Here is a 27339-nt window from a genome sequence, read left to right on the forward strand (position 1 = left end):
GGCCGGGACGCTGGCGACTAGAGGGGCGGGGCCAGCCCGGGGGGCGGGGCGGGGCGGAGCTACCGCCGAGGGCCGGGCGCTCGGGCGGCGGCGCGCTGAGGACGCAGGGGCGGCGGGACGCTGGGACAGCGGCGGCCGGAGCGCGCGAGGCGAGTAGGACCCGGGCTGGGTCGGGGTTCGAGTCCGGTTCTGGGTTCGAGCGTGGTCCCCACCCCACCCACCCCACCCCTAATCCCGGGGCGCGATCTCGCCGGTCTCTACCAGCTGCTGCCTCCAACTGCATCATCTATGCCCAAACTTTCCGGACTTTGAGTGTCTTGGTCCCGCGCCTCTGCTCCGTCTTCATCTTTGACCCTGTCTCTGCTTCTCTCCCCCAACCCCATCTTCCATCCGTACCTCCCTTTGCCCCATCACTGCCTCCCCTCTGCCCCTCTCCCCTGTGTCCATCCTCCTTTCTACCTCTGTCCCGCCTCCCCACTCCCCCACCCGGTCCTCCCTCGCCCTCCTCCGCGGCCGGGCCGGAGCCAGGCCCAGGCGGCGGGAAGGCGTCCGGGCGTCCGGCCGGGCTGGGCCTCGGCCTGGCGGCTGGGCCGGCGTGGGGAGCAGCAGCTGTTTGCCATTAGCTGGGGACCCCGCAGGCCCCGCCCCTACCCTGTACGGGGCGGGGTCCTCCTCGCCCCTTCTTTGAGGCGGAGAGAGGAGCGGGAAGACCCCAGAGACGTCCAGGCTGGTCTGGGAGGGGGGCCTTTAGGGAGACCCCGCCGGACATCCAGGCCTGCCCGGGACCCCGCGCCCCTTCCCTGAGCCTCCCACCTGTCCCCTCTTGGAGTGTCCTGTCCCTTTCTCTCCATGTCTCTCTGTTCTATCCCGGGTCCTCCCCTTTCTCCAGGGGTCCTATAGAGGGAGAGGAGTCTCAGCCACAGACACCCACCACCATTACACTTTCCCCCACCATCTGCTTTCTCCACCTTGAGTCAGTCACCGGCCCACGTGGAAGACGGTCAGATGGCTGGAGACTCTCAGACCTCAGTCTCTCTGCCTGGGAAATGGGCAGAGGAATGTGGCGAGGGGGTTAAGGGTGGCTTGGCTGGCAGTGGGGGAATCTACCAGGCTTAGGATTCAAATCCAGACCCAGCTAATTCCCCCTTCAGTGACCCTGGGCAAGTCACTGTATTTCTGTGTCCCCAAACACAGAATCTGTAAAACAGGGTGATAACTACCCACCTGGTAGGGTTGTCATGATAATCAAATGAGTTTCTGGGATGACGATTATAGTTATTACTGTTAGTCGCCTCACACCCTGCACCTCCAGGGTTCCACACCGGGGACCGTTCCTCGTCCCTGCCTCCAGTCTCTCTCAGGTCCCCAGAAACTTTTTTTAAATTCACTTTTATTTTATCGGCCGTGCCCGCGCCACGCATCATGCGGGATCTTAGCTCCCCAGAGATCGAACCCGCGTCCCCTGCATTGGAAGCGCAGAGTCCTAGCCACTGGACCCCCAGGGAAGTCCCTGCAGAAAATATTTTTGATCACCTTCCTGTTGTGCATGGGATGGCCCTCCAGGCAGCTGGAAAACCAAATTTCCTACAATTGGGTGACTGTGTGTTTCAGGCATTGAAAGACAGAGAAGTGAGGACAGAGACGTGGAGAGACAGGGAGAGAGAAGTGAAGAGAGACACAGAGAGACAGAGACGTGGAGAGACACAGAGAGACGTGGAGAGAGAGACGAAGGAAGACGCTAAGCAAGGAGGGTGTGAGACAGGAGAAGCTTGGCTGCCCCTGGAGCCCCGACCCCGCCTTCATGCCCAGCAGGTGCCCCACCTGGCCCATCCTCCCAGGTACCCACTGCCCCAGCACCTGCAGCTTGCAAAGGGTCCTCTCTGGTGGTGGGATGGGCTGGGATCTCTGCAGCAGGGTGGCTAGGGGTCAGACAGCAGAAAGGACTGGCCAAATTCAGGTGGAGTGTTGGGGACAAAAGTGCCCTGGCCGGCCTCCAGGGCTGGGGGGGCAGGTTAGTGAGAGGCCCTGCTTGTCCCTCCCCTTTGAAGCCTCCAGGCACCCCCTCTTACTTCCTCCCCCAGCCCCCATGACTTCTCGGGCCTCCACCCGGCCTTCTATCCCAGCCGTGCCGCCCCCCCACGCCCCCCCCCAGCCCTGAGCCCTAGGCGTCCTTGGTGGGGGGGGGGGGCAGGAAGTTCTCGTGTAGCCGGGCAGTGAAACTGTTTATTTTTAGAGAAAATTGTTTCCATAAAGGGGAAAGGCTTTGCTCCTCGCTGACTCCCCCCAACTTTCCCTACCGCCCCCCACCCGCACCGCCTGGCCTGACCCAGCTCTGTTTTGGGGTCCCGTACCCTGAGCTCTATTCCTCTTTGTGCCCCAGTGTCTCTGTCTCCTCGGATCCTTGCAGGAAGGCTGTCTCCCCATGAGTGCCCCAGCCCTCGGTCCACCTAAGCCCCCATCTGTCCCAGCAGCCAGCTCTTGCCTGGGCTAAGGGGAGGGGGCTCAGGAAAGGTGGGGCCTGTCAGGCTTAGGGCTCCTCCTCGGCCTGGGAGCCTTGTGGAGGCAGGGCTGTGGGAACAGCTGGAGCCCGTCCAGGGGCCGGACAGATGTGCGGGCGGACAGTGAGTTTTGGTTTCTTTGTTCCAGGCTCTGGGGGCTCCCCACCCCTTTCCACAGCCAGGCTGGGTGTGCACCTATGAGAGGGTCCCACGCCCAGGGGAAGGGGGAACTTGGGGCGGGGTGGAGGGGGCAGAGGGGAGAGGTGGCCACATCCCCTCCCCTCCCCCTGCAGATTCCCAACTCCGGCTTCATCACACCCTCTCCCCAGGTAAGCCTCAGCCCGTGCTGCAGGTGGTCTGACTCACAGTCTCCCAGGTGACTCTTGAGGAGCGTCTGCAGGCAGGAGGATGGCCCAAGTCCTGCACGTGCCAGCCCCCTTCCCAGGTCAGGGGTCTCACAGGGAAGAGGGCCCTGCCCTGGGGTTGGAGGTGGGGGAGGGGAGACACGGCCTGGGGGAGGGGAGAGGGCCCTACTTGAGGAGGCTGAGGGTAGGACGCAGCCCTGCCCTGAGGGCCTGAAGAGGGGCAACTTGGCTCTCCCCTGGAGAGTCTGATGGGAGAGACAGGGCCTTCCAGGGAAGGAGGTTGGTCTGAGTGGGGAGACAGGGTCCTGTCTCGGTTGGGAGGTTGGGAGGTTGGAGGCACAGCCCTGCCCTGGAAGGGTCTGTGGGGGTGACAGGGCCCTGCCCTGGCCGGGGAAGGCTCGGAGACGGCAGACACAGCTGAGCAGTTGAGCACCCGGTGGGATGCCATCCTTTGGGCAAATAAGCCTTGACCCTCCCAGGGGCAACAGTGTGCCCCGAGGAGGGGACCACCGTGTTCAGAGGCGCTGGCCTTTCCTCCCACCCCAGGGACCCCCGGCCCAGCCTCCCCGCCCGCCTTCCCCTCCAAGGAGCCCGAGCTGCCCTACTCCGTGGAGACGCCCTACGGCTACCGCCTGGACCTGGACTTTCTCAAGTACGTGGACGACATCGAGAAGGGCCACACGCTGCGGCGGGTGGCCGTGCAGCGCCGGCCCCGCCTCGGCTCCCTGCCCCGCGGCCCCGGCTCCTGGTGGACGTCCACCGAGTCTCTGTGCTCCAACGCCAGTGGGGACAGCCGCCACTCGGCCTACTCCTACTGCGGCCGAGGCTTCTACCCGCAGTACGGCGCCCTGGAGACCCGCGCCGGCTTCAACCCGCGCGTGGAACGCACGCTGCTGGACGCCCGTCGCCGCCTCGAGGACCAGGCGGCCGCCCCCACCGGCCTGGGCTCCCTGACCCCCAGCGTGGCTGGCTCGACAAGCTCACTGGTGGGCGTGGGGCTGCCACCCCCGACGCCGCGGGGATCGGGACTGTCCACGCCGGTGCCGCCCAGTGCTGGGCACCTGGCCCACGTGCGGGAGCAGATGGCGGGGGCCCTGCGGAAGCTGCGGCAGCTGGAGGAGCAGGTGAAACTGATTCCCGTGCTCCAGGTGAAGCTGTCCGTGCTGCAGGAGGAGAAGCGGCAGCTCACGGTGCAGCTCAAGAGCCAGAAATTCCTAGGCCACCCGGCGGGAGCCCGGGGGCGCAGCGAGCTCTGCCTGGACCTCCCCGAGCCCCCCGAGGACCCGGTGGTGCTCGAGACCCGGAGCGTGGGCACCTGGGTCCGAGAGCGGGACTTGGGCATGCCCGACGGGGAGGCAGCCCTTGCCGCTAAGGTCGCCGTGCTGGAGACCCAGCTCAAGAAAGCGCTCCAGGAGCTGCAGGCAGCTCAGGCCCGGCAGGCCGACCTCCAGCCCCAGGCCTGGCCGCCACCAGACAGCCCAGTCCGTGTGGACACTGTCCGGGTGGTGGAGGGGCCGAGGGAGGTAGAGGTGGCGGCCAGCACAGCTGCGGGGGCCCCTGCACAGCGGGCCCAGAGCCTGGAGCCCTACGGGGCCGGGCTGCGGGCCCTGGCGACATCCGGCGGGGCCGAGAGCCCCGCTGTGTTCCGCAGTCACGAGGTGGTAGAGACAGTGTTCCCAACGCCCCCTGCATCCACCAGCAATGTCCACCTGGTAAAGAAGATCAGCATCACAGAGCGCAGCTGCGATGGGGCAGCAGGTGAGCCTTAGTGGGCTGGGGCAGATGGTGGAGGGTCCCTCCTTCTTCCTCTGAATGCCGGGGTCCAGCCCCAGCCCTGTCCTTCTACCAGCTCTCAGAGCCTCGGTCTCTTCATCTGTGAAAAGGGGACACTTATGCTGCTGACTCAGTACCTCTAGGGACCATGAGAAGAAATTGGGTGTCTGTTAAGCATGTGTGCTCATGTCTAGCGCATTGTCAATGTCTAGAAAACAGGAGGTATTTGGGGGAGGGTCCCCAAGGCTGTTGGTTCCTGGGCAAAAAATCGTCCCTGATTGGCAGAGACCAATCTCAGACTATGAGAAAGGAAATGTGTTGTCCATGTAACTTAGTGACGGCTTCAGGCATAGCTGGATCCAGGTACTCAAATATCCTCAGGAATCTCTAACTCCCTCTTTCTCTTCCTCTGTGCACCCTGGAGCCTTCTCTCTCAGGTAGACAAAAGTGGCCCCACCACTCCGGGCAACTGTCCTTGCAGCTCAGTGGAAAGAGAGCCCCTCAATCCAGATAGCACCAAGAAAAATCCCAGAGGTGGCCCTCCTTGGCTGGCTTGGGTCATATGCCCATCACTGAGCTAATCACTGTGTATCTCACTGCCCAGGACCAGGTCCTGGGGGTAGAGGAGCCCCAGCCAAGTCCTGAGGGAGGAAGGGGCTGCTCCCTGGAGGAACTGCTGAGTTCTCATTCCAGGAGAGGGGATGTGGGATGTGCAGAATGGCAGCTGTCCCACCACCGCCTTCCTGAGGCCCCTGGGAGGAGCTGCCAGAATGATTCATAATAATAACAGCTGTCCTTTATCGAATACCAGTCTGGTGCTGAGGGCTCTGATAAGTGTTTCACCTACAGAGGAGGTTAAGATGGTGGGCTGTGCAGCCAGGCAACCTGGGTTCAAATTTCACCTCTTACTGGGTGACCCTGAATGAGAAGCTTCACCTCCCTGGGCCTCAGCTTCCTTATCTGTGAAGTGGCATAATAATGACCCCCACCTCTAAGACTCTTGTGAATTAGTGCATACAGTAAGTGCTTAGCCAGTGCTTGTTGCTCCATCTACTAATGATTTTCAGGTCAATTCTTTTTTTTTTTTTTTGCGGTATGCGGGCCTCTCACTGCTGTGGCCTCTCCCGTTGCGGAGCACAGGCTCCGGACGCGCAGGCTCAGCGGCCATGGCTCACGGGCCCAGCCGCTCTGAAGCACGTGGGATCCTCCCGGACCGGGGCACGAACCCGCGTCCCCTGCATCGGCAGGCGGACTCTCAACCACTGCGCCACCAGAGAAGGTCTCAGGTCAATTCTTGTCATAGCTGGGGAAACTGAGGCCTGGGAAGAAGCTTCACTTGCCCTGTGCCACACAGCCAGGATCGAAGCCCAGGCCGTTCTGAACCTACAGCAGGGCTCAAAGGTGGGGCCCATATCCCCATCCCAGCCTTGAATGTCAGGTGGCCAGAGCCCATGGAGGGACCAGAGGGCATAAGCTGGGGGGCAGGGACCCAGCTGTGTTTTCTTGCTTCCCCATGTTGTTCCTGGACAGCTCTGGACTCCACCCTTCTGTTCTGTGTCTATCCTAAACACCCAGCCCTGCGACCCTGGCCCCCAGCCAGAGGCCCCGCCCTGCCCAGCCTCGGTATCTCTTGAGAGGCAACCTCCATTCCAGACATGCCTCTCAGGGCAGCCACGGGGCCTTCTGCCTGCAGAACACACAGACCTAGCAATGCCCTCACCCTGTGCAAGCTGCCACCCCTGAGAGAGTTCTTCTTTGTGTCTCACTTAACTCCTTCTTGCTGCAGCCAGCCCTAATCTCTGCCTTGCTTGGGTGGAACTGGTGTGTGCTAATTCATTTCGATACCTTCTCATCCGGCAGACATTTATTGAGTGCCTGCTATATGCCAGACTCTTGCAGGCACTGGGGACACAGCAGTGAACAAGACAGACAAAAGCCCCTGCAATAAACAAATAAGAGACCACCAAAAACACATGAAGAAAAATAATTTCAGAGAACACGTCTGGAGCAAATAAAATGGGCACGGGGTGGGTGGCGGTTGGATGGGGTGGCGGCCTGTGTTCAAATTCTGGTTTCCCTGCTCCCTAGCTTTGTGCCCTTGAGCAAGCTGTTTAACCTCTCTGTGCCACATTTGCAAATTGGGGGTCCTGACAAGCTGATGTCACCAGATCAGTGTGATCTTAAAGGCATCAGTTGGTGTGAGTGTTCAGTATGGTACCAGGCGCTGGTAGGTTGCTCTTTGAACCAAGATGTGAAAGGAAAGAAGCAGCCGGGTGGCTGCTTGACAAGTGGTTTTTGTTTGTGTATTTGTTTTTCTATTTTTTTGGCCACACCACAAGGCATGCAGGGATCTTAGTTCCCCAACCAGGTATCAAACTCACGCCCCCTGCAGTGGAAGCGTGGCGTCTTAACCACTGGACCGCCAGGGAAGTCCTTGATGAGTGTTTGGACCATGTGTTCTTTTAGGTCAGTCAGCTCAATGGGTAGGTCAGGGAGGACTCCCTGGAAGAGGAGGCAGGAAGGAGCCCAGCCTCTCTGACATCTAGAATTTGCTTGCTGCAGCCAAGGGCAGGGAAGGTGAGAGGCAGCCTTCCCCTCAGGCTGGCAAAGGTGGGTGGGGCAGGCAGAGGCCTGGAGACTCCATAAAGTCTCATTCACCCCTCACCTTTCAAAGGCACCACAAAGAGATTAGTGGGAGAAGGGGTACCCAGGCACATGCATCCATGAGATCTCTCCAAGGCTCTGAAATTTCCTGTGCTCTTGTTGGAAACATAGTCCTATGAAAGCAATTCATATTCTTTGTGGAAGGTTTAGAAAGTACAGACGAATCTAGAACACAAAATATAAGCCCCATAAACCCACCACCACCATTTTTAAAAAAATTTTATTTATTTTTGGCTGTGTTGGGTCTTTGTTTCTGTGAGTCGGCTTTCTCTAGTTGCGGCTAACGGGGGACACTCTTCATCGTGGCGCGTGGGCCTCTCACTGTCGTGGCCTCTCGTTGTGGAGCACAAGCTCCAGACGCACAGGCTCACGGGCCTAGTTGCTCCGCAGCATGTGGGATCTTCCCAGACCAGGGCTCGAACCTGTGTCCCCTGCATTGTCAGGCAGATTCTCAACCACTGCGCCACCAGGGAAGCCCCCTCCTGATTTTTTTAAATGCAGAAGATAATATGTATTTTTCAAGTCTGGCAACATATAGCTGATGGAATTTGTTGTGTTGCTTTATTTTATATTTAAAAGCATTTAGGCAGCCCTTACAATGGGCCCAGGGCATTATTTGATGCCCTTTTTGTATTTTAATTCATTTACACCCCCAGCACCGCTATGAGGTGGGTAGTGTTTTTAATCTCCATTTTACAGATGAGGAAACTGAGGCACCGGGAGGTAAAGGAATTTGCCCACAGTTTTCAAAGCCAGGATTTAAACTCTGATTTCTTTAATTTAACATTATCCCAGGGCCATTTCATCACATTGTTAAAAATTCTTGGGGGAATTCCCTGGCCGTCCAGTGGTTAGGACTCCACGCTTTCACTGCCGAGGGTGTGGGTTCAATCCCTGATCGGGGAACTAAGATCCTGAAAGCTGCAAGGCGCAGCCAAAAAAATTCTTGCGGGCTTCCCTGGTGGCGCAGTGGTTGAGAGCCCGTCTGCCGATGCAGGGGACACAGGTTCGTGCCCCGGTCCGGGAAGATCCCACATGCCGCGGAGCGGCTGGGCCCGTGAGCCATGGCCACTGAGCCTGCGCGTCCGGAGCCTGTGCTCCGCAATGGGAGAGGCCACAACAGTGAGAGGCCTGCGTACCGCAAAAAAAAAAAAAATTATTGGGACCTGCTATTTATTTTTTAACAGCTGGGTGACTCTTTACTGTCAAAGATGCTATGCAAATGTCCTTCTATGGGAACCCTTCACACACACACCCTTTTTTTTTTGGCCTCGCCAAGTGGCTTCCAGGGATCTGAGTTCCTGGACCAGGTATCGAACTTGGACCCTCTGGACTGCGGAAGTCCCTGGAAGGGCATTTTTAAGGACACACACACACACACACACACACACACACACACACACACACACACACACACCCTCCATGTACAGGTTGGCCAAGTGATTTAAATTTTTTAAAAAATTTCTTTTGGACTTAAGGAGCTCAAACCTGAGTTAATCTAATTCTTGGGCTCATGGCAACCAGCCCCATTGAGCTATGCATGGCATCTCTCTTGTTTTACTTTAATACTTTTTTCACCTTTGTCTTCCGCCCTCAACGTTGAGGGTTGATAAATATTGATAAGTATTTTCGGCTTTGCGGGGCATCTGATCTCTGTTACAACTCAGTTCTGCTCAGTTCTTTTTTTCCCCCAGCCTTATTGAGGTATATTTAATATACAAAAAACTACACATTTTTTTTTTTTTTTTTTTTTTTTTTGCGGTATGCGGGCCTCTCACTGTTGTGGCCTCTCCCATTGCGGAGCACAGGCTGCGGACGCGCAGGCTCAACGGCCATGGCTCACGGGCCCAGCCGCTCCGCGGCATGTGGGATCTTCCCGGACCAGGGCACGAACCCGTGTCTCCTGCATCGGCAGGCGGATTCTCAACCACTGCGCCACCAGGGAAGCCCTACACATTTTTAATGTATACATTTTGATGAGTTTGGCTCCTCAGTTATGCCTTTGTAGCACTTAAGCAGGTTTAGCCAGTGCATAAATGAAAGAGCATGGCTGTGTACCAATAAAACTTAATGTGTGGACACTGAAATTTCAATTTCCTATAATGTTCACGTGTCCCAAAGAGAATCCTTCTTTTGATTTTTTTCCCAACCATTTAAAAATGTAAAAACCGTGTCCATGGGCCATGATTCAGCAACCGCTGCTCAGTCATACACCTCCACCCCACTGTAATATCTTTCCTTGCAACCCATCTTCCAGAAGCTTATTTAGATATTTGAGTGTTCTTGAAAAATATGCCCTATGCTTGTTTAATTTCCTAAAATGGTATTGTGCTTTAGGGGAAAAAAAAAAAATCTCATTATTTTTTCTCTCTACACACTATTTTGGAACTCTCCACCCTGATGTTTATAAATCTGGTTTGTCACTTTTAATGACTGCGTAGATTTCTGCCCTAGGTATGTGCTACACTTTCTTATCTGATCCCCCCCTTGGTGGGCCCCTGGGTTACTTCCAGCTCCTGGCCGCTTTGAACAGTATGGAGCCATCCTCACATGTCCCCTCTGGTGGGGTGGCTGGGTCACAGGCAATGTACAACTTCACTCCAGATTTTGTCTTATCCTCTTCGGAAAAGGTCTCCCTGTCCACGTTCCCACCAGCCGTGCTTGGGCCTGAAGTACCCACTTCCCTACATCTGCACTAACATACAGTTTTACCTATCTTTCTAATTCTTCGCCCATTTGACACTGGTGCAAGGTGGTATCTGCTTGGTGTTTTTTCGTTTTTGTATTTTTTTTTTAATTGGGGTATAGTTGTTTTACAATGTTGTGTTTGTTTCATATCTCGTTTTAATTTGCATTCCTTTGATTCCTGGTGAGGTTGGGCATCACCATATAAGTTTAACAAGAATCCTTGGTGAGTTGCTTAGTTGTAGCCTTTGTCCATTTTTCTTTGGGCAAGTTTGAGATGTTCCTGGCATATTTCAGAATAGAGGTTAGCAAACTACAGCCTGCAGGGCCAAATCCAACCCACTGCCTGTTTTTATATAGCCCATGAGCTAAGAATGGTTTTTATGTTTTTAAATGGTTGAACAATGTGAAAAGAAGAAAAACATTGTGTGATATGAGCAAAATTATATGAAATTCTAATTTATTAGAACACAGCCACGCCCATTCATTTATGTACTGTTTAGGGCTGCTTTTGTACCATTTGCAGCAGACCTTATGGCCCACATAGCCAAAAATATTTACTATCTGGCCCTTTACAGAAGAATTTTGTGGACTCCTAGTCTAGAAAGTAATCCCTTGCCTGTTTTTGGCATTATGACTATCTTCCCACAGCCTGTATTCTTCTGTAGATTAACTTTGTCTAAGAGTTTGGGGTTTTTTTAACCAAATAGAAATCTTCATGTTGATGTAGTTAAACCCATCGTATTTTTCTTTTTTTAATTTTTGATATTTTCTGCTTTTTTGAGATATAATTGACATATAACATTATATCAGTTTAAAGTGTATAAATTAATGATTGGATATATGTATATACTGCAAAATGATTACCACAACAGGTTTAATTAACATCTATCACCTCACAGAGTTACAGGTATTTTTTCTCGTGATGAGAACTTTTTATTTATTATTTATTATTTATTAATTTATTTATTGGCTGCATTGGATCTTTGTTACTGCACGCAGGCCTTCTTTGGTTCCATCGAGTGGGGGCTACTCTTCGTTGTGGTGCATGGGCTTCTCGTTGCGGTGGCTTCTCTTGTTGCGGAGCGTGGGCTCTAGGCGTGCAGGCTTCAGTAGTTGTGGCATGTGGGCTCAGTAGTTATGGCTCGCGGGCTCTAGAGCACAGGTCCAGTAGTTGTGGTGCACGGGCTTAGTTACTTCGCGGCACATGGGATCTTCCTGGACCAGGGCTCGAACCCGCGTCCCCTGCACTGACAGGTGGATTCCTAACCACTGTGCAACCAGGGAAGCCCCCTTGTGATGAGAACTTTTAAGATCTCTCTTAGCAACTTTCAAATATACATCAGAGATATTGAGGGTTCGGTTCTAGACCCCCTGCAATAAAGCAAGTTACACAATTTTTTGGTTTCAGAGTGCATATGAAAGTTATGTTTACACTGTAGTGTAGTCTATTAGGTGTGTGGTAGAATTATGTCTTAAAAAATAATGTACATACCTTAATTAAAAAATACTTTACTGCTATAAAACGCTAACCATCATCTGAGCCTTCAGTGAGTCAACCTTTTTGCAATAGTCACATTGAAGATCACTGATCACAGGTCACCATAACAAATATAATAATGATGAAAAAGCTTGAAATATTGTGAGAATTAACAAAATGTGACACAAAGATACAAAGGGAGCAAATGCTGTTGGAAAAATTGTGCCAATAGGCTTGCTCGATGCAGGGTTGCCACAAACCTTCAATTTGTAAAAAAATGCAGTATCTTCAAAGCACGATAAAGTGAAGCCCACTAAAAGAAGGTATGCCTGTATCCTATACCTGGAGGTTTGTACCTCTGGACCACCTTTACCCATCCCACCCATCCCCTGCTTCTGGCGACCATCAATCTGTTCTCCGTATCTATGAGGTTTTTTTTGGTTTTTTTATTCCACATTTAAGTGAGATCACCTCATACTTTTCATATATGGTTAGTGCTCAGAGGGCTTTTTAAAGGGATCTTTCCCCTTCTTGAGGCCACTGATATTCTGCCACATTTTCTTCCTGTAGCTTTGTCATTGTGCCTTCATATTAGTCCTTCGGAGTTTATTTTTTGCATAAGGTGTGAGGTAGGGATCCAGCCTGATTTTTCTTGGGCAGAGTAAGCTGCTTTCCCTACACCACCCCACAGAGCTCACCCTTGACCACTGATTTGTGGAAAGCCCTCTGCTTTACCCCAAGTTCTTTCAGACAGGGTCTGTGTTGGAACTCCTTTCCTTTGGCCCATTTCTTCCTGCAACCGTGCCCTGCTGATTTGATTATTGTGACTTTGGGAATATGTGTTACTCTCTCCTAAGCCAGCTTCCCCATCCCTGCCCATTTTTGTAAAATTAGCTGGCCATGGACTTTTGTTCTTCCTTATAAATTTTGATAACAGTTTGCCCCATCTCCCAGTAGAATAACAACTGTTATCTGTTATTAATAACAGATACAGAATAACTGTTATTAATAACAGATACAGAATAACAATAATAACTGTTTTGTTATTGTTATTTTAGTGTTGCAGTGTCTGACCTTGAACTTCTTAAGCTGGAAGGAGCCATGCTTTTCCCTCCGGGCAGAACGGGCCATAGAGCTGCACCACTTCACTTTTTTTTTTTTCACATTTTAAAAAATTGCAGTAAAATACATATAACATAAAACTTACTCTCTTAACCATTTTTAAATGTCCAGTTCAGTGACAATAAGCACATTCACACTGCGTCCAACCATCCCCACCATCCGTGTCCAGAACTCTTCCATCTTCCCAAATTGAATCTCTGCCCCATTACTCGCTCACTCCCCATCCCCTTCCCCAGCCCCTGGCACCCGCCATCCTACTTTCTGTCTCTATGGATTTAACTCCTCTAGGAACCTCATATAAGTGGAATCATGCAGTATTTGTCCTTCTGTGACTGGCTTCTTTCACTGAGCATAGTCTGATTTGCCGAGTAACAAACCTCCCAGGTGTTTACATCAGGAGGCCTGAGTTCGGGCAACAGTGAGACTGTGAAGTGGCCCATCTGCCGCCTCCTGATACATTCCACTCACATAGTGCTTTTGTTTGTTTGTTTGATGTGAATTTATTGACAAGGTTTAAAAAAAAATCTGGAGATTCACGTAAAAACCCGGTGTTTGCTCTTCGTTCCCCATGGGAGTTGGAGCTCCCGGCTCAGGAATCCGCCTGGCCCGACTGGGTTGGGGCGCTGTGGGAAACATTTATGGCCAATGTCTTATCCGCTCTATGTGCCTTACTTCTGCTGAGTGTTTACTCCCCGGTTCTTAGCTGAAGTTGAGTGTCGCCCATGGACTTGAGGAAGTAGTTACTGTGGATGTCAAAAAAAGTTAACCATGGGCTTCCCTGGTGGCGCAGCGGTTGAGAGTCCGCCTGCCGATGCAGGGGACGCGGGTTCGTGCCCCGGTCCGGGAGGATCCCACGTGTCGCGGAGCGGCTGGGCCCGTGAGCCATGGCCGCTGAGCCTGCGCATCCGGAGCCTGCGCTCCGCAACGGGAGAGGCCACAGCAGTGAGAGGCCCGCGTACCACAAAAAAAAAAAAAAAAAAAAAAAGTTAACCATTAAAGGGAATTAAAATGAATTGGTCTGCAGAGCCCCTGGCCAGCTGGCAGGAAAGGGACATCCTGGGGAAGTGATGACACAGAAGCCACACGTGGCCTGGCCAGGGCAGGGGTTGGGGGGGGGAACCTGAGTGGGTTCCGAGACCCGGGAAACCACTCCAAGTGGCAACTGGACTTTTGTTTCTAGCTCCAGGCTGGCGATCCGGGGCTGGAGCTGTCTGCCAAGGCCACTCCCGTTTGTGCAGTGGGCACCCTTGGGGCCCAGGTCCTATAATGTCACCTTTGTTCTCAGACCAAACTGGGCGGGTTTTTTTCTAATGATGATAAAATACACATAACATAAAAAGTATCATTTTTGCCATGTTCGGGTGTCCAGCTCAGTGGCATTAAGCACATTCACATTGTCGTGCAACTGTCCCCACCCTCCATTCTCAGAACTTTTTCATTGGCCCAAACTGAAACTCCACCCGGGTGGGGTTTTAGTTTTCATTTTCTAATAGTCCTTATTGTTTATTTTTTGTGATTATTAAAAGGAACACCTGCTTAATTTCTTTTTTAAAAATTTATTTACTTATTTATTTTTTGGCTACGTTGGGTCTCTGTTGCGGTGCGCGGGCTTCTCATTGTGGTGGCTTCTCTTGTCATGGAGCATGGGTTTTAGGCGCGCGGGCTCTAGAGCGCAGGCTCAGTAGTTGTGGCGCACGGGCTTAGTTGCTCCGCGGCATGTGGGATCTTCCCAGACCAGGGCTCAAACCCGTGTCCTCTGCATTGGCAGGTGGATTCTTAACCACTGCACCACCAGGGAAGTCCCCTGCTTTATGTTAAGTAAAGAAGGAAGTGAAATACAAAATGTTATCTACAGCACAACCCTACTTCTGTTAAAAACAAAAAGTATAATATTAGGGCTTCCCTGGTGGCACAGTGGTTGAGAGTCCGCCTGCCGATGCAGGGGACACGGGTTCGTGCCCCGGTCCGGGAGGATCCCACATGCCACGGAGTGGCTGGGCCCGTGGGCCACGGCCGCTGAGCCTGCGCGTCCGGAGCCTGTGCTCCGCGACGGGAGAGGCCACAACAGTGAGAGGCCCGCTTACCAAAAAAAAAAAAAGATTAATATTAAATCTTATCAAAATATAGTTTACAATTCTCTTGAATTACCAAATGCTCTTCAGGTGCTCTTGATGTGCAGGTGTTGTTCTAAGCTCTCTCCCTCACATTACTGTCTTTAGTCTGCACAATGCCATGATGTAGGAAATGGTGTTTGTCCAAGGCACAGAGAGGTTAAGTGACTTGCCTGAGGTCACACAGCTCTTTTGTGGGAGATACGAGTCCCGACCATGACCACTATGCTTGGCTATAGTTTCCAGACAATACTCAGTATGAAGTCGGAGGGGGTCACAAGCCAGGATTATGGGGTCTCGTAGTCTTCCCTGACCCTGACCAGCTGCGAGGCAGGCAACAAACCAGGGTTGGGATGGATTCTGCCACTTGTTCGCTGGGTGACCTCAGGCAATCTGTGCGCCTCAATTTCCTCATCGGTAAATCATCCAACTTCTGCATGGGCTGGGAAGATTTGATGAAATAATGCAAGAATTAGCCCTTGGAGCACCTGGCCTGGGGTATGTGACCCCCCCCACCCCCGCTACCAGGAGGTAGCTATTGTTACTATTCTTGTTTTGCTATTGTTACCCACAGTAAGCGCCTCTTTTCCTGCCCCTTCAGGTCTCCCACAGGCTCCTGCAGAGTCATCCTTGTCACCCCCGGAGTCTGAGGGGGCCTCCCTCGCGCAGCCAGAGAAGAACACAGGCCTGGTGCCTGCCCACGACGCCGCAAACAGGGAGCCTACCAGGCAAGCAGTCCCACAGGAGTTGGAGTCAGAGGAGGCCGGGGGTGCAGGTAAATGGCGGTGGCCACCGAGAGGGTCAGGTGCCAGAGGCCCGGCATGGGGTCTGGCTTTGGGAGAGCCTCACGACACCACGCTCCCCCACCAGGAGGGCCCCAGGCAGGTGTGCCATCCATCCTGAAGCAGAAGGAGGAGCCCGCAGACCCTGAGACCCACCGGAGGAGCCTCCAGTTCGTGGGGGTCAACGGCAGGTGAGAGAACCTGGTCTGAGCCCCTCTCTTTATGGTTCATTCATTTAACCAAAGCACAGTAGACAGACGAGGAAACGCCTCGTGGGTTGGCTCCAGAGCCTGTGCTGCAACCACTGCACCACACTACCCCTCGGGAGGTGCTGGACTCAGCTCCCTGCCCTCATGGAGCTCTTGGTCCACTGTGATCTTGGGCCCTAATAGGCGATCCCAACACAACATGACTGGAGCAATGATGCGGGATGCTCAGGCAGTGGGGGGGCCCAGGGAAATAACAGACTGAGGGGAACACATGTGCTGCAGGACAAGCAGAAGCTTGCGAGGTGCAGAGCAGGAGGGGTGGGGGTCTCCTGATGGAGGGCACAGCCTGGATAAAGGCTCAGGGGTGGGAGGAAGCAGTGACGTGAAAAATGGGAGGCCTGGGGAACCGGGCCAGTTGGAGGCCTTGAATGCCAGGCCCAGAAGTTTAGATGTGTTTGGAGGTAGCAAGAAGCATGAGGGTCCTGTCTGCAGTGGGGCAAGGATCTGAATCAGTATAACACCTGTGTAAGGAGCAAAGTGTAAGAGGTACCAAAGGGTGGAAGGGAAAAGCAGTGTCCCTCCCTGGCCCCCCCAAGCATGATCACAATCACAGCCAGTGTTTGTTGATCACTTACTGTGTGCCAGGTGCTATAAGCTGCATCCCTGGAGCCCTGTGAGCTAGATACTGCCATTACCCCCATTTAACAGATGGGGAAACTGAGGCCCAGAGAGGTCACGTGCCCCTCCCCACCACCTGCAGTGTCTCCCCCAGGTATGAGTCCTCATCTGAGGATTCCAGCACAGCAGAGAACTTCTCAGACAATGAGAGTACAGAGAACGAGGCCCCAGAGCCGGAGGAGAGGGTTCCGAGTGTGCTTGAAGCCCCCCAGCTCAGGCCCAAGGAAACGGCAAAGGCCAAGATCAGCCAGGAGGAGTGCCAGCTGTCCCGGGAGTCTCAGCAGGCGCCCACAGCTGAGGGGGCGTCGGGATCAAGTGCGGAAGAGGAGATCCGGTCAGTTTTCTGTGTGGGAGGGATTTAGGCAGGGCCTGGGGTGACCTCTGCCTCAGATCCCACCATTCAAACCCTCTGAGGGAACCTCCGATCAGTCATGCCCACCTTAGTCTGAATTAGTGAACAAGCACTTTCTCCTTCTGGGCATCTGAAGGTCCGGAGGCTTTGATAAAGGGCCTGATGGGGGCAATTTGGGCTGTTCAGCTTTGGGTTTAAGGGGCAGACCAAGTTGGTCCTTAAGCCACCCACCTTCTTTGGGACATTTGCCACACCTGTCCATCCTGTGTATGTCTCTCTTTTTTTTTTTTTCCCCTGATTTAAAAAAAAAAAAAAATCTGTCCTCAGAGAAAGATTTTCCATCTGCCACTGGCCACTTGGAATAAATTTTGGCCCACGTGTCCACTTTCTCTTGGGGTCTGTGTGCTCCCCATGTCTGCCCCTTGGGGTGCCGTGTAAAATTATGTCCCCGGGGAAGGGGGTCTGAGATTCTACCACTCAGGTGAGCCCTGGCAGAACTGGGTGAGTGCCTTGGTGGAGAGTGTTGAGGGCCTCTCTGAGCACCCCTACTGGATGTGGGGAGTAGGGGGCACCCAGGAGGCTGAGGTGGGCGCTCCTAAGATCACCTCCCCATTTGTCTGCCACCGGCAGGATGGAACTCAGCCCTGACCTCATCTCAGCCTGCCTTGCCCTGGAGAAGTACCTGGAGAACCCCAGTGCCCTCACCGAGCGGGAGCTGGTACGGTGGGGCCCTGGGCCTGAAAGGGCGTGGGGAGGGCTTTGTCCCTTCCACCGTCACCCTGGCTTCTCCTTCTGCTTTGGATCATGGGGACCCCAGGATCCTAGCTGGGAGCTTGTGGGGGGGCTCCGAGGCTTGAGTCTTGGTCTTTGGAGAGGCGCCAGGGAGGCTGGGAGGGGCCAAGGATGATTGCCCGCCGGCAAACCCAGCCTTGGTTCCTGTTCCTTCGGGGGCTTGAGGGAAGGGGCTGCCATATTTCCCTTGATGGGTGTCTACACTTGCCTTTGAAGGTCACATCCAGGGTGGAAATGCCCACACCTTCTTTCTGGGGGCATACCTGGTACTGCAGTGTCTACACTTCCCTTAGGGTTCTTGTCCAGGGCAGGGGACACTACATTTTCCTCCAGGGGGGCTCACTGGGGTGGGGCACCCATGCTTCCCCTCAAGGCTCGGATTCAGGGTGGTGTGTCTGTACTCCCCTTGGGGGGGGGCTTCCGTGGCCCTCACACCTCTTTCCTTCCCAATCTGCATACAGAAAGTGGCCTACACCACGGTGCTGCAGGAGTGGCTGCGCCTGGCCTGCCGCAGCGATGCCCACCCAGAGCTTGTGCGGCGCCACCTGGTCACTTTCCGGGCCATGTCGGCGCGGCTGCTGGACTATGTGGTCAACATCGCCGACAGCAACGGCAACACTGCGCTGCACTACTCCGTGTCCCACGCCAACTTCCCCGTGGTGCGGCAGCTGCTCGACAGCGGTGAGCCCGGCGGGGCGGGGCCATGCAGACACTGCCTTCCCGGTCTGTGGGGGAGGCCACTCTCATAGTTTGATGGAGGAAATGCCGCCCTCCCCGTGTGATGGGGGAGACGCCCGCCCTCCCCGTGTGATGGGGGAGACGCCCGCCCTCCCCGTGTGATGGGGGAGACGCCCGCCCTCCCCTTCTGATGGGGGAGACGCCCGCCCTCCCCGTCTGATGGGGGAGACGCCCGCCCTCCGCGTCTGATGGGGGAGACGCCGCCCTCCCAGTCTGATGGGGGAGACGCCGCCCTCCCCGTCTGATGGGGGAGACGCCGCCCTCCCCGTCTGATGGGGGAGACGCCGCCCTCCCAGTCTGATGGGGGAGACGCCGCCCTCCCCGTCTGATGGGGGAGACGCCGCCCTCCCCGTCTGATGGGGGGGACGCCGCCCTCCCAGTCTGAGGTGAGGGGGATACAGGCCCCACCCGTGGCCCCGGTGTACTGGAAAAGGCAGACATGGTCTTATGGAAAATATGTGGCCCTTCCCTCCACCCCCCCCCACCAGTGACCCCTGTATAATGAAGGCGCACCTCTGGAACCCTAATCTGAGGGAAGGACGTGGATGTGGCCTCTGGCCTGGGGCTTGGAGAGAAGATGTGGTCCTCGATTTGACATGAAGAAATTTGCTTTCCCCTAGTTGTAATGGGGAAGACATAGCCCCCTAGTCAGTCTGACGAAGGAGGCAGAGCCCACAGTCTCAGGGAGGAGACTGACTAGGGACTCTTCCAGATCAACGGGGGAGACACAGCTCCTACTTTCAGCCCTAAAATGTGGGTGCCAGTATCCAGGGGGCCCCAGTCTGATGGAGGAGGCACAGTCTACACCTTTACGAGCCCCTCCCATAACAGAGATGGAGACCCTAGGCCAGAATGGGGTTCTCAGTCCAAGAAAAAGGAGTAATTAGGCCAGGCCTAGGCTGCTGGAGGAGGCTTGATACCCAGTGCTCTTTATGTCGTGAACAAGGTTTCCAGTCTGATGGCAGAGACATGGCCTGGGCCTCGGGGACCCTCCCTCAGCCTGCAGGCAGAGCTGGCCAGCATCAGGGGTATCTGAGACCTGCTGTCCTTCTGGTGCCCTCCCCTCAGGTGTCTGCCAGGTGGATAAGCAGAACCGCGCCGGCTACAGCCCCATCATGCTCACCGCCCTGGCCACCCTGAAGACCCAGCATGACATCGAGACTGTCCTGCAGCTCTTCCGGCTCGGAGATGTCAATGCCAAAGCCAGCCAGGTACGGGCCCTCGGCGCTGCAGACCGGGATAACTCTTCCCATTTATTAAGTCTTGGCCATACCCAAGCCCAAGGGGAGAATCCCCACTCCACAGGCAAAGAAACCAAGGCTCAGAGACATATTCATTTCCTCAAGGTCAAACTAGAGGAGGGGGGGACTTGAACCTGGGGGTCTAGCTCCCCATTCTTTTTTTTTTTTTTTTTTTTTTTTGGCCGTGTCACATGGCATGTAGGATTTAGTTTTCCAACCAGGGATCTAACCTGCGCCCCCTGCAGTGGAAGCACGGAGTCTTAACCACTGGACCTCCAGGGAAGTCCCGAGAGCCCCATTCTTTTTTTCTTTTTAAAAATTTATTTATTTTTGGCTGCGTTGGGTCTTCGTTGCGGTGAGTGGGCTTCTCATTGTGGTGGCCTCTCTTGTTGCAGAGCACGGACTCTAGGCATGTGGGCTTCAGTAGTTGTGTCATGTGGGCTCAGTAGTTGTGGCTCACAGGCTCAGTAGTTGTGGCTCACTGGCTCCAGAGCACAGGCTCAGTAATTGTGGCACACGGGCTTAGTTGCTCTGCGGCATGTGGGATTCTCCTGGACCAGGGATCGAACCCGTGTCCCCTGCACTGGTAGGAGGATTCTCAACCACTGCGCCACCAGGGAAGCCCCCAAGAGCCCCATTCTTAATGACCTGTCTGCCAGGGTGCCTCTGACACAGGACCTCATGGTGGAAATGGGGGTGTGGGAAGACATGGGGGTACTCAGCTTTTCTTAAGCCGACACCATCCCACATCCTGCTTGGTAATACATTGACCAGCAACCGGACGCCAAGGACTGAAATGTTTGACAAGCAGGCACGGTCCCCACCCTCTCAAAGCTCACTAGCCAGCCAAGAGCTCCAGGAGCCCGAGCATTGGAGGCTTAGCGGAGCTTTGGCCTCAGGGCTGCGGGAAGCTACCAGGGCAGGGGCTAGGGCTGCTTTCTGGTTTGGAATCTCCCTTCGGCTGTATGTTGGGGAGCAGAAGCTGGGAGACTGTGGGGGTGACTGGGGCATGGGTGGGTGTCTGGGCAGAAGAGCAGGGCAGCCAGGACCCCGTGGGGACAGCGAGGAGGGGAGAGATTAGCAGCAGCCTTACTGCAGTGAAGGAAAAGGGGGAGGTGCTGCCATGGTGTGTAACAGGCAGACCCTCCTTGTTTTTTTACTGTTTTTTTTTAATTAAAATTTTTTTCTTGGTGGTTTGCTTTTTTAAAAAAATCGAAGTATAGTTGCTTTACAATGTTGTGTTAGTTTCTGGTGTACAGCAAAGTGATTCGTTCTTTTTCAGATTCTTTTCCATTATAGGTTATTACCAGCCATTGACTATAGTTCCCTGTGCTCTACAGTAGGACCTTGTTGTTTATCTGTTATACATATAGTAGTTTGTATCTGTGAATCCCAAGCTCCTAATTTATCCCTCCCCACGTTTCCCCTTTGGTAACCATAAATTTGTTTCCTATGTCTGTGAGTCTGTTTCTGTTTTGTAAATAAGTTCATTTGTATCATTTTTGTAGATTCCACATATAAGTGGTATCATATGATAATATTTGTCTTTCTCTGACTTACTTCGCTTAGTACGGTAATCTCTAGGTCCATCCATATTACTGCAAATGGCATTACTTCATTCTTCTTTATGGCTGAGTAATACTCCATTGTGTATATATGTTCCACATCTTCTCCATTCATCTGTCGATGGACACTTAGCTTGCTTCCAAGTCTTGCCTATTGTAAAAGTGCTGCTATGAGCATTGGGGTGCATGTATCTTTTTGAATTCGAGTTTTCGTCCTTCCAGATGTATGCCCGGGTGGTTTCCTTTTCTAAAAATTGAGGTGACGTGCACATAAGATTAACCCTTTTAAAGTGAACAAATCGATCCATAATGCCGTGCAACCCCCATCTCTGTCTACCTCCAGAACATCTTTACACCTTGACAGGAGACCCGGCACCCACAGCGGTCACTCCCATCCCCACTTCCCCAGCCCCTGGCCCCCTCCAGTCTGCTCTCTGTCTCTATGGATTTGCCTGTTCTGGATATTTTATATAAATGGAATCATGTAGTATTGTGTCCTTTTGTGTCTGGCTCCTATCATGGAGCATAATATTTTCAAGGTTCATCCATGTTGCAGTAAGCTTCAGGCCTTCCTTTCTTTTTAAGGATGAATAATGTTCTGTAGTATGGATATATACATTTCTTTATCCATTCATCCACTGATGGACGTTGATTTTTTTTTTTTTTACAGTGAAGTTTAACTGGCAGACAGAAAAGTGTACAACTCTTAGCTCAACACATTTTACTTACGTTTGCACCTGGGAGTTACGAATCTGCTTTCAGTGGGCATAGGGGTGGGGAGGCACAGAGCATCTCCCTGAGGAGGAGACATTTAAGCTGAGACCTGAGGGAGGAGCCAGCAGGAGGAAGACGGATTAGCAAGTGCAAAGGCCCACTGGTAGGAAGGATTATTTGAGATACAGAAGGAGGCCCGTGAGTGGAGGTGCTGTTAGCGTCAGAGTACTCGGGAACCATGGATGGTTCCGGAGCAGGGGTGTCATGCTCTGGAGGCTGCATGATCCATAAGCTGTTCCTTGCCCTGCCCAGGCGGGGCAGACAGCCCTGATGCTGGCGGTCAGCCACGGGCGGGTGGACGTGGTCAAAGCCCTGCTTGCCTGCGAGGCGGATGTCAACGTCCAAGATGATGACGGCTCCACGGCCCTCATGTGTGCCTGCGAGCACGGCCACAAGGAGATCACGGCGCTGCTGCTGGCTGTGCCCAGCTGCGACATCTCTATCACCGACCGCGTGAGTCCCCACCCAGGCGCACTCCGGGGAGGGCGGGAACATGGTGCAGGGTGTCAGCATAGCAACTGATGCTTTGCAGGACGGGAGCACAGCTTTGATGGTGGCCTTGGATGCAGGACACAGTGAAATTGCATCTATGCTGTACTCTCGCATGAACATCAAGTGCTCGGTGAGTCTCGGGCCGGGTAGGACAGGGGGTGCGGGGCTCTGAGAATGGATGGTGTATGGGGCCCATCCCAAGGGCTGCATGGTCAGCTGCTTGTTGAACCTTCACGGTGCCCCCGTGAGGAAATAAGGCAGGAGGGCTGAGACTGCATGGTTATGGCTGGCATCACGGTATTCGAACTCGGATCTGTCTAGTTCCAAATCATGCTCTTAATTACCACACAGAGGACTTTGGCGTGTCTCCCAAGCATGATTTCTGGAACCTTCCACAATAACCCAGTTCAGTTGCATAAAGTACCGTTACTATTACCATTCTTCAGGTGGGGAAGCTGACGCTTTGAATGGTTACCTTCCTGGCCCAGTCTCTCAGACAGGAAGGGGCGGAGAGACCTCGGGGTCTGAATCCAGACCACCGGCAGGAGCCTCTCTGCCCCCTCCTCCTCACCCCTACCTTGTACCTGCCCCGGCCTCCCCAGGCCCGTCTGGGGCCAGGTTCAAGGGTGGCGTGGTGGGCGTCAACCACAGCAATTCCCCAAATGGTCTAGGAGAGAAAAGGTTGCTGAGACCATTTGGCTCCTGACTGGCTTTCCAGCTTCTTCCTGAGGCTCCGAGTCTTTCCGTCTTCACTCCGTAGGGTGTTAGGACACCTGAGCCTCAGTTGTGGTGCTTAGGGGATCCCCTTGGGGGCCTCCATGTCCTCAACTGGAAAATGGGGGGTGATGGGGCCGGGTGGTGTCCTGCTGTCTGATATATGGTCCTGCTTCCCAGGGCTCCTGAGGGATGAATCCCACTCCTCCATCAGTGTCCACCTGGACCGCTGCCGCTGCCTCCGCTCTGCTTCCCTGGCTCCCACCCTCACCGTCCTCTCCACTCTGTTCTCCCCCCAGCGGCCAGAGGCCACTGTGAGCACCTGAGTCAGAGTACATCCCTCCTCTGCTCACAGCCCTCTGTGGCTCCCACCCCACTTAAGGGAAAAAAGCGAAAGTCACCTCCAGAGCCCACCAAGCCCTGCTCAACACCCCTCACCTCCCCCCACGCTCTCTCCTCTCCCCCTCACTCACTCTGCTCCAGCCACACTGGCCTGATCGCTGCTCCTGCCTCAGGGCTTTTGCACTTGCTGTTTCCTCTGCCTGGAACGCCCTGCCCCTTGGCTGGACCCCTAACATCCTTCAGCTCAGACGTCACCCTCCCCAACCGCCCACTCTCCACTTTCATTGCCTTCCACCCCTGATCCCTCAGGAAAAACCCTCCACTGCATTCATCTGTGTGCTGCTCCAAAGCATCTCCTCAACGTCACCTCCTTGAGGCCAAGAAACCAAGGCCTCTTGTTCACTCACTGCAGGCGCGGGGCCAGCCAACAAAGTCGGCGCCTCACAGCACAGGAAAGGACGCCAAACAAAAGGAATTCTGCCTCTCTTTTCAGTTTGCCCCGATGTCAGTGTCGGATGAGGAGAGTCCTGCGTCATCCTCCGCAGAAGAGTAGCTGTGAGAGGGGCCCGAGGCGCCTCCCCCGGGGGCCAGGCAGCCCCAGAGCGAACCATCCCTGGTCCCTCATCCCCTCCCTGGCCGGCCCCCACTCTACCCACCAAGGCCCAAGTCTCAAATGCAAGTGGGGTTTTCTTCTGCTTCCCCGGGGAGCCCCCAACAGCTCTGAGACTTCAGCCGAAAGCAGGTTTTTCCCAGCACCCCGGTTCAAAGCAGCCGCAGCGCAGACCGAAGCTAAATTCTTATATAAATTGGCGCCAGTGGCTAATGCTGGGGCGTGGGTTTGCGAAGAACGCTGAGAACAATCAACTGGCGATTAAGGACGGAGGAGGGTGAGAGGGAAAAATATTGTATTTCTGAATCATGTTCGGGGACGGGGGGAAAATTTGAAAGTCACTGGAATCGCATATTTTCATTTTAATCCTCTGTGATTACGCACGGATCACGTCCGGAGTGGCCTAATGCGCCCCCTGCTCGCTCCCCTACATTTAATTGTTTGCTATATAATAGCATTTTGTCCACTTGCCCCTCCCCAGACGGCTTGCTTGGTGGAATTTTCTTCTGGTCTCGTCACAAAGCAGACCCTGTCTTTGTCACCCGGGGCAGGAAGTTTAGTCGTTTCTTCTGCCTTCATGTTGCCCCTGCTGGCATCTCCCACGCCCCCATTCAGGTGGGGGGCTCAGGACCCAGCCGCCGAGGTGTGCAAGTAGTTCGTATCGAGAGATTACCCAGAAATCCGTCCCCTCCCCACGTGGGGGCCCTGGCACATACTCGTTTTCCTAGAAAATCCTTTAGATGTGGAGACGCAGGAAATGAATCCTGTCCCCGGAGTGGTCCCTGCATCCCTAGGCTTAAAACGCCAGTAGCGAGGCCATCCTTTTTCTCCCCAGACTCCAGAATTTCTCTCCTCAAAGGAAAGAAAACAGGGCATGAGATTGTTGGCAAAGCATAGGACCAGTTCCAAAAACTCCATGTGTGCTCGATTAAAAGTTGGCTGCCCCCAAGGGCTCCCAGTGCAAACTTAAAGAGACAGGGCTTTGCCGAAAACCAAACAAGGGCCAGCTGGTTTTTTGTTGTTTTTTTTTTTTTTTAACAACGTACAGCCTTTCCAGAGCTGCCTGGAACGGAGCCTGCTGGAAATGGGGCTCTCCCGACACACGTAGTTTCCTGCATGGCCTATTTTGTCCCCAGAATCTCAACAAAGTTTTCTTTCCTGTTCCTTCCTTTTGTGACAAAAAAAAAAAAAGGGTAGGGGGGAAGGGGGACAGGTTCTGAGCCTCAAAAAGTGCCTTGTGACCAGGGAGTAAGATCCCTCGTTCTTAGGTGTCCTGCCCTCTCTTGTCCAGTTCTCAGCTTAGCTGCTGGGGTGGAAGCCAAAACCCCAGCAGGACAGAGCAAGCCCTCGGCACTTACACGTTCATTCAATAAAGCCAAGTGCTGGCCTCTCTCCTAGAAAAGTAGGTTTCCTGGCTTGATGAAGTCTGGCTTGCTTTGATTTTGATGGAAGGGATATCTAAGACAAGAGAGCTTAATTGGTCAGAGGAGAGAGACACCCCAGAGAGAGAGAGAGAGAGAGAGAGAGAGAGAGAGAGAGAGAGTGTGTGTGTGTGTGTGTGTGTGTGTGTGTGTGTGTGTCTAGGAGAGAGACACCCCAGTGTGTGTGTGTGTGTGTGTCTCTAGGAGAGAGACACCCCAGAGTGTGTGTGTGTGTGTGTGTGTGTGTGTGTGTGTGTGTGTCTCTAGGAGAGAGACACCCCAGAGTGTGTGTGTGTGTGTGTGTGTGTCTAGGAAACGAAACCCCCCAGAGTGTGTGTGTGTGTGTGTGTGTGTGTGTGTGTACGGCTTTGGGCAGCTTTCAGAAGTGGTACAAGAGTTGTGTGCCTGTGTGTCTGGCCCTGGGGCCGGTGGGTACGTTTATTTTAAGCTTGTAGAACAGTTCATTGACACCCCCTGTAAGTCCATAGTTATCCCTGTGTTCCCTTCTCCCCAGCTTACCCACTGGACTTGGCATGGTAGGCTACAGGGGGTCCTGCCTCTGACCCCACTCTCTTCTCACGTGTATTCATGACCTTTAACTTCACTTTCCAACCACGGTACGTCCATAAAGACAGTATTACACTTAAATGAAGTATTCCTTTTTGTAATCGTTTTTTAGACAGTAAAGGAATTTAATAAAGCTACCTTATGATTATGCCAAAGCATCTGTGTCTGGTCCTCGTCTTACTGTACTCCTCTTGAAGTTTTAAAATAGATCTCTTTTTTAAAATGGACTTGTTTGAACAATGTTCCAGGCTACAGAAAGGTGACAAGAATATTACAATAAGCTCTCTTATGCTCTGCCCTACACTGGCACTGTCCAATACTATAGCCACTAGCCACCAGCCACCTGTGGCAATTTCCATTTAGATGTAAATCAACTGTAATTAATTCATGGTCAGTAGCTGCATGTGGTTGGTGAGTACCCCATTGGGCTGCAGAGACATAGAACACTGCCATTGTGGCAGAAAGTTCTAATCAAACCCACTGTGGGTGGGACTCCCCTGGTGGCACAGTGGTTAAGAATCTGCCTGCCAATGCAGGGGGCATGGGTTCGAGCCCTGGTCCGGGAAGATCCCACATGCCACAGAGCTACTAAGCCCGTGTGCCACAACTACTGAGCCTGTGCTCTAGAGCCCGTGTGCAACTACTGAAGCCCATGCACCTAGAGCCCGTGCTCTGCAACAAGAGAAGCCACCGCAATGAGAAGCCCGTGCACCTCAACGAAGAGTAGCCCCAGCTCACCGCGACTAGAGAAAGCCCGCGGGCAGCAAGACCCAACACAGCCAAAAATAAATAAATAAATAAATTTATTTATTTATTTAAAAAAAAACCCCACTGTGGGCAGAAAAAAATGTTTACTGATTGTTTTTTCCTCATGACAAAAGAATTTACAGTGATTGTAAAACACAAAGTTTAAGCAATACAAAAACATTTGGCACCTAGAGTCTGTCACACAGAGTAAAGTAAGTCAGAAAGAGAAAAACAAATATCGTATGCTAACACATATATATGGAATCTAAGAAAAAAAAAAAGGTCATGAAGAACCTAGGGTAAGACGGGAATAAAGACACAGACCTACTAGAGAATGGACTTGAGGATATGCGGAGGGGGAAAGGTAAGCTGGGACAAAGTGAGAGAGTGGCACTGACATATATACACTACCAAATGTAAATTAGATAGCTAGTGGGAAGCAGCCGCATAGCACAGGGAGATCAGCTCGGTGTTTTGTGACCACCTAGAGGGGTGGGATAGGGAGGGTGGGAGGGAGGGAGACGCAAAAGGGAAGAGATATGGGAACATATGTATATGTATAACTGATTCACTTTGTTATAAAGCAGAAACTAACACACCATTGTAAAGCAATTATA

The 27339-nt window shown here is 53.4% G+C and overlaps 1 protein-coding gene across 12 annotated transcripts; it reads left to right on the plus strand.

The window, feature by feature from the left end:
- The first annotated feature begins 61 nt into the window (after positions 1 to 61).
- Positions 62 to 26133, plus strand: KANK2 (KN motif and ankyrin repeat domains 2). 12 transcript variants are annotated; one of them, XM_067032791.1, is made up of 13 exons: positions 62 to 149; positions 1612 to 1838; positions 2828 to 2943; positions 3410 to 4621; positions 15300 to 15473; positions 15569 to 15671; positions 16462 to 16701; positions 17350 to 17437; positions 17973 to 18192; positions 19318 to 19460; positions 22082 to 22282; positions 22362 to 22451; positions 23871 to 26133. In XM_067032791.1, exons 3-13 carry the CDS (start codon positions 2907 to 2909, stop codon positions 23928 to 23930), a joined length of 2568 nt encoding a protein of 855 aa, XP_066888892.1. In that variant the 5' UTR covers positions 62 to 149; positions 1612 to 1838; positions 2828 to 2906; the 3' UTR covers positions 23931 to 26133. The 12 variants fall into 12 exon arrangements, with proteins under 12 accessions (XP_066888892.1, XP_066888891.1, XP_066888890.1 ...); XM_067032789.1 differs by having other exon boundaries at positions 69 to 149; positions 2792 to 2943; positions 16450 to 16701; XM_067032792.1 differs by having other exon boundaries at positions 69 to 149; positions 2792 to 2943.
- The last annotated feature ends 1206 nt before the right edge of the window (positions 26134 to 27339 follow it).

This window comes from Kogia breviceps, chromosome 4 (assembly GCF_026419965.1).
Source record: "Kogia breviceps isolate mKogBre1 chromosome 4, mKogBre1 haplotype 1, whole genome shotgun sequence".
Lineage (NCBI taxonomy): Eukaryota > Metazoa > Chordata > Mammalia > Artiodactyla > Physeteridae > Kogia > Kogia breviceps.